Source organism: Triticum aestivum, chromosome 2A (genome assembly GCF_018294505.1).
Source record: "Triticum aestivum cultivar Chinese Spring chromosome 2A, IWGSC CS RefSeq v2.1, whole genome shotgun sequence".
Taxonomy (NCBI): domain Eukaryota; kingdom Viridiplantae; phylum Streptophyta; class Magnoliopsida; order Poales; family Poaceae; genus Triticum; species Triticum aestivum.
The window spans coordinates 704,818,199-704,824,938 of NC_057797.1; the positions used below are offsets into that span (position 1 = coordinate 704,818,199).

The 6,740-nt window shown below is 49.6% G+C and overlaps 1 protein-coding gene across 1 annotated transcript; it reads right to left on the bottom strand.

Annotated features, from left to right (window-relative positions):
• Positions 1–3,733: 3,733 nt before the first annotated feature.
• On the bottom strand, positions 3,734–5,661 carry LOC123186049 (nuclear poly(A) polymerase 4-like). Its single transcript, XM_044597843.1, has one exon. The coding sequence runs from the start codon at positions 5,658–5,660 to the stop codon at positions 4,020–4,022; it is 1,641 nt and encodes a 546-aa protein (XP_044453778.1). The 5' UTR covers position 5,661; the 3' UTR covers positions 3,734–4,019.
• Between the last annotated feature and the right edge of the window lie 1,079 nt (positions 5,662–6,740).

Consider the following 6,740-nt stretch of genomic DNA (forward strand, 5'->3'; position numbering starts at 1 on the left):
AATCACCGAACAATAGCTCAACAGCCATGCTGATGCGCGGCGGAGGGCGGCGACCCTGCACACATGATGCTCCTCCAGATCCACGATCTGAGATCAGAAGGGAGAGACGCAGCCGTAAGGCCAACTCCAACGCTAGACCTCATTTTGTCTGTGTGTGTCCGTTTGGAGCAAACGGACAAAAAAATGACCCAACCGCAGACCCCATCTCATTTTTCGTTCATTTTGTGTTCATTTAACCCAGGACCAAATTTGTTCGTGATTTGGGTCCAAAACGAACACAAGTCGGACGTTCTATGCATCCCCGTGTACGTACGGCTGTGTCTGCTGCATGCAGATGATGGCACATTTGTCATCCAAACAAAGAGACCCACCACACCGCACTCTCTCTCTCCTCCTTTTTTGCCCACCATCCACCCATCGTTCTAGGCCGATGGCTACGGAGCGACGCTCGGCGCGCAGACGAGCAGCAAAGAGGTGAGCTGTGGGGAGAGCGGGCGGACGGGCGGCAGCGACGAGGTGTGGGGCGACGCAAACTCGAGGCGGCGGCAGCTACGGGGTGGGGCGGCGCGAGCTCGAGGCGACGACAGCTGCGGGCGGAATAGGGTGCGTGCGGCAAGGCAAGGGCAAGCGGCGGCCGAGGGCAAGCGGCGGCCGAGCGCAGCGGCAGGGCACGGGTGCGGCGAGCCGGGGTGGCGAGTAGAGGGCGGCGAGCAGAGGGTGGCGAGCGGGGCGCGGGCACGGGGCTAGAGCGCGGCGAGCAGAGCGCAGACGCAGCCAGCAGGGTGCGGGCGGGGCGACCGAGCGCGGAGGTAGGGCGCGTGCTTGAGCAGGAGCACCACTCGAGCTCGCGCCATAGCCTCCATCTCCTCCCCTCACGCTGGAGCAGGCGTCGCGTGCCCGCACTGCCGCCAAGGGCGCGACAAGGCAAGCAAATCCATGCTGGATTGTGCTCTGTCTACTTCGCCAATCTATTTTTTATTTAAAAAAAACTTGAGTAAAATGCACGTATGGTCTTTAAGCTTGGTGGCAATGTCCGTAATGGTCCTCAAACTCATAAACTACTTCAATACGGTCCTAGTACTTGAGAATACCGCTTCAATATCGTCCTTCAAATTGGCGGACCGGTCCTGCGAAACATCTCACATACGTTTCGTGTACGCCAAAAAGTTTTTTTCTTCAGAAAACCGCCTTAGATTTTATTTAATTACATAGAAAGCCCCCTAGATTAGAGTTATGGTTTCCACGTGTCAATATGGCAAAGAAAAACAAATTTATAATTAAAAACAAATTATAAGTGGAGAAGCAAACCTGCTACCTCACGGCGGATTGCTTCTCCCACTCAAGCTATCCACCGGGAATGTATCCGGTGTACCCGCACTTGTGGTGCTACCGGTGCACCGGATGTCATAAAATATTTTAAAAAATATGAAATAATTCTAGCATGTTAACACAACGTCAATGTATGATGTTACAAAAATTCGTATGAAAATATGATATATTTTGTGAGATACAAAAACGACAAATTTGATATCAGTGTGATAAATGGGCCAAATCTAAAGCCCAAGTTATGTTAAGCACTATTCAGTGTTGAATTTGTCATTTTTGTTTTTCGAGTTATGTTTCAAATTTTGACTTGAAATTTTATAACAACCTACAATGATGTTGTGTGAGTCTGCTAAATTTTTTGAGAATTTTTTGAACATTTTAAAAGCACAAATGTGAGTTCGGTGCACTGGTAGCACCACAAGCTCCGGTGCAACAGATATTTTTCCGCTATCCACCGGCCTACACTATAGTTTTTTTTGAACTTCGGCCTACACTATAGTTGGCGTACATTGACGAGCTAGAATTCGTATATATTGCGTTCCTGCGTACCTCTTTAAGCAATTGGTTTTTATTTTCATATAGGGCGCTCCTATTGGCCCGCAGAAGTTCCATTATATATTTCTTCAAGTTGATGTTTTTTATATTTATTTTCCCATTTAAAAAAAGAAATGAAAGAAACAAAATAAGTTGCCATAAAACTTTAAAAAGTGCTAGTGCATTTTAAAAAAATCAATATATTTTTGGTAAATGTTTGATGTGTATTAAAAAATTGTAGACATGTTTCTGGAAAATGTTTCAGCTGTATTAAATATTGTGAGTTCTTTTTTGTCCTGGGTTTTTTTCGTCACTTGTAAAAATGTTACAACCTAACAAGCAAAATAAGAGAAAGCTCAACCTAGATAGAGTCCTAGAAAAAATTGCACATCAAAAGGCCCATCCCAATTTGGTGGGATGCTCAAGTAACTTAGACGATAGAAACCCCTGATGCTATGCATCCATTACTGCGAGATGAACTCACGCGCTTGTCTACAGAGATAGTTGAAAGTGGGTCGATCCAATAATTTGTACCGAGCGGTTTTGTGAAGATTTTTAGGACTGGTTCATGAAACCTTCCACATAGTTTTGGCCGGTTTCGCAAGGTTCTACGTGATTATATTTCTTTTTTCTGTTATGTGTTTTTCTCTATTGAATTTCATCAGTTTTCCTTTTTATGTTTTTTTTCTTTTTTTATCCTTTCCAAAATATGTGTTTACTTTTTAACATGCGTTGAACATTTTTCGGATACAAACCGAACATTTTTTGATACGCGTTGTTTAAATATACTATTAACATTTATCCGAATAAATGTTGAACATACGTAAAACGCACATAGTACATTTTTAATACAGAATGAATATTTTAAAGAAGAAGAAAATCTAGATTTTGGAATTGGTTTAAAATGCCTAGATTCTTCACCTGGATTATTTTCGTCACTTGTGGATACAACATAACCCAACAACAAAAAGAAGAAGAAAAGCCCAGCCTAGATACAACCCCGGAGAAAAATGCGATCAAAAGAACCCTACCAATTTTGGCGGAACGCTCAGTCGATAACTTAGACAACAACAACACACTAACAACACAAAATCAACATATGACAAGGGAAAAAAAACGTGGAGATGGGAAGAAACAAGGGTAAGGTCATTTTTAATGTGATTTAATTAAATTTCATCTACATACACCCTAAAGGGGCCCTATACATAATTTTGAATACCTTCGGGGAAGAAGGATGTCACTGGAGAAGTTGCAGATACGAGAAGAACAAGGGGGCTAGTGCGGTATCTCAACCGTGAAGTCCCCGTTTTCTTTTATGTTTCATTCAGTCTGCCGATAGGTTGCTACGTTCACTCTTTTAATAGGTTGATCTTTGCACCTTGAAGATTAGCATACCAAAGGAGTGGATGTCAATTTAGTTGATGAGGAAGGATACATAGGATTGAAGTCCCAACTACTACTACCCAAAATTACCGTACCTAGTATATTTGTTGGAACATATCACAATGGCAAGATATGCTTTATTTCTAGGGTGTGTCTAGGGCACATCTAGATGTGCTCTAGTTATTGCACATCTAAGTGAGTGAATCAAGCATAAAGAGAAAAAGAAAAAAGAGAAAGAAAATATTCACATGAATCTTAATGTAAGATCAATGACATATGACTTAGATGTGCAATATTTATGACACATCTAGATGTGCTTTAGCAAAACTATTATTTCTATGTTTTATTCAATAATAGCACAATTATGATAAAATTTACATAAGAGCGAAACCATGGCAGGAGCTCTGACTTAACATCGAAGACTTGCACTGAAGGAGCTAAGCAAGAACATAAACATCCACAATACAATGTTTATATTCTGTGGTGCTGCCAAAAGTTTTGAGTACATAGTTGATAACTTTATAGTATATCATACAAAATTGTTCCTCTGACAAAGCTATGCTACACATATCTGACTCTGTACACGATGTTCCGCCGGACGCAGAGTCTGCCCTTCTCTCTGTCTCCCACTGGATCATGCCATCTCCCTGACATGCTGGTATGCTTGAAGACTTCGGCTTCCCTTGGCTTGATCATGCCGGTCAAGATGTGCATCAGCTCCTGTGATTACTGAAGCTTGGCTAGTTCCTGTGATTGCTCTGAATGCTCATCTGCTCTCACACAACGCCCTGTACTGAAGCGCTGGGAAGGATGTTGCTGCTGGGACAGCATTGCCTCTTCCTCTCAGGCGCCGATCCGGTTCCGCCGGCCGCCGCCACCTTCTTGACCTCGCCGGAAGCAGACGACAACGGAGGAGAAGAGTTGTTCTCGGCGACGCGCTTCCTCTTGAGATGCCCAGCCGGGAGGATCTGCTCGAGCACGTAGGACGGCAGGTCCCTCCTCCGGGTGTGCGAGACCTCCAGCTCCATCCCGGGCCTCCAGAACTCGTACGTGTACACCTCCTGCTTGAACCCCTCCGTCGTCACGCGTAGGTCGAACGGCACCTGGGGCTGCTGCTGCTGCTGTGGCTTGGACAAGCCCACGAAGAAGGTTGACGTGCAGTGGAGATCATGGGGTTTGGCGGCGTAGGCTTTCGGGTTGGGATGGCAGAGCAGCATGCTTGCCGTGGCCATCTCGACCCTGTTCACCAGCTGCCTCAGCCGCGACTCCACCCACCCCTTCCACTCCCGGAGGTCGGCCTCCCCTCCGGCGACCTTCACGTCCACCTGCAGGTAGCTCTTGTACGCCTTGAAGAACTGGAACGGCTGGAACAGCGCGTCCCACCCGCCGGCGCCGCCGCCCTTGAGGATCTCCTGGCAGATGCCGTTGCCGATCTGGAGCTGCTCCGTGATGGTCCGCAGGGTGGGGTGCGAGACGTTGTAGCACGAGTTCATGCATGGGTAGGCCGGCGTGATGACGGGCATGATGTGGCTCTTGTCGCGCGGGTTCCGCCGCGGGTCCCAGACGGGCAGCCGGAGCGCGAGCTCGCCGCCGTCGTCGTGCTCGATGTCCCGCAGCAGCACCGGGTTGGGCCACTTCCACTGCGCGAAGATCTTGAAGAAGCGCGGCACCAGCATGCTCGGCGCGGCGTTGGGGTAGAGCTGGCACACGCGCGCCACCAGGATCGCCCAGCCCACGCCGCCGAGGAACCCCATCACGTTGGAGTAGACGCCCCGCGCCTTGGCCCAGTGCTTGATGCACCGCAGCGTCGTGCGGAAGGCGCCGGCGTCCGGGACGAGACGCAGGAGCTCGTCGGCGACGCGCACGCCGTTGAGGCTGCGCGCGGAGGCCAGGTCCATGCCGCGGAAAACGGAGCGGTCGCGCAGGTCGAGGTCCCTGGGCACCACGGGCAGGCACACGCCGGCGTAGAGGAGGTCCACCTGCACGCCGCGGAAGCTCATCTTGATGACGGACACGTGCGCGCGAGGCACAGGCTGCAGCTCCGTCACGGCCTCCGTCTCCGCCAGCACGCCGCCAAGCACGGCGAAGAAGTCGCGGTCGCGGTCGATGTAGGAGGGGCCGACGACGAGGGCGTCGATGTCGGAGCCGCGGCCGTGAACGCCGAGACGGTACGAACCGAAGGGAATCAGAAGGGCGGTGGCCTGCTCAGCCATGCCGTCGGGAAACCCTCGCTGAGCGGTGACGCGCTTCACCCACCGGTCGACGATGGCTTGGAGATCGCGCAGCACCTCCTCGCGGACCGCCAGCTCATCGGAGGTCTCGTACAGGCCGGCCTCACGGAGAAGATTCTCTAACCGGCTGGAGCTCTCGTGGTCGGCCGGCGTCGGGCCAACCAGCGAGATCGGCGTCAACGTCATGATCGGGCGATTGTTCTCGTGCTGCAAAGTGAAGGACATGCTCTCATATATTTATAATAAAAGTGGAAGGTATGGTCCGGACCAAATTCGGATTTCAGACTCGTATTCGGAACTGCGCTGAGTCGAGGACGTGACCCTTAAAATGTCCCTCGAAATGAACACAATATTTGTATACTCAAACAGTTTGTCTAATTCATATTTAAATGTTTTTTAAGGATGTCATATCTAACTTCCCACAAATATATAATGAAGCAACAAGAAACAAAAAAAAACTAGGACAAAAAAAATAGACCGCAAACAGAGTGAAAATCAGCTTAGATGTGATATAACTATGTCACATTTAGATGTGTCCTAGACAGACCCATACTCAAAATAATAGCATATCAAAAGGGTCCGAATAACTGCCACACGTGAGGCATGGACGGGAAACCGCCCGCACGCCTCGTGTGGCATGGACGGGAACCGGCCCGCACGACCACGTCCGCGCGCACAAAAGCACGGCCCGCACGTCCGGTGTGTGGCAACCCCGCCCGCACTGCCCCATCCGGGCCAGACGACCCGCTGCCCGCACGACCCAGCCGTTCCCGGCCTCCGATCCATCCCCTCTCTCGTCTGCCGCCATCGTCCCCCATCTCTCGAACCCCGACCTCCGTCGCCGGCCATCTCTAGTTGCCATGGCAACCAGGGCAGATCCGTAGGGCGCTCGCACCGCAAACCACACCCCAACCCTCCCCACCCCCAGCCCCCCACTCCAACCCAGCCCTCCAGAGACGATCATCTAAAACCAGGTGAAATCTCCCGATCTCATCCTTCTCATCCTTAAGGTTGAAAATCTCCCGATCTTGTACTGGGTCCATGCTATAGGGGTAGAACACTGCATGGTTCAGTGTATATTCGCAGTTGCCAGGCAGAATACACCAGATCTGCCATGTACTACGTTTGAGATTAACTTAAGTTCATAGTTTAATTGACGCAAGTAGTTGGGTATGAAATGGATGAGTAGGAATCCCTAAAAAAGGGCAGGAAGGACAATTTTTGGAATGAAGGGGGTGGGAAAAATTAATTGCCACTTGTGTATAA

What these genes read in the sequence shown, in the direction of transcription:
- LOC123186049 (XM_044597843.1), bottom strand. Translation starts at nt 5,660, where the DNA reads ATGACGTTGACGCCGATCTCGCTGGTTGGCCCGACGCCGGCCGACCAC.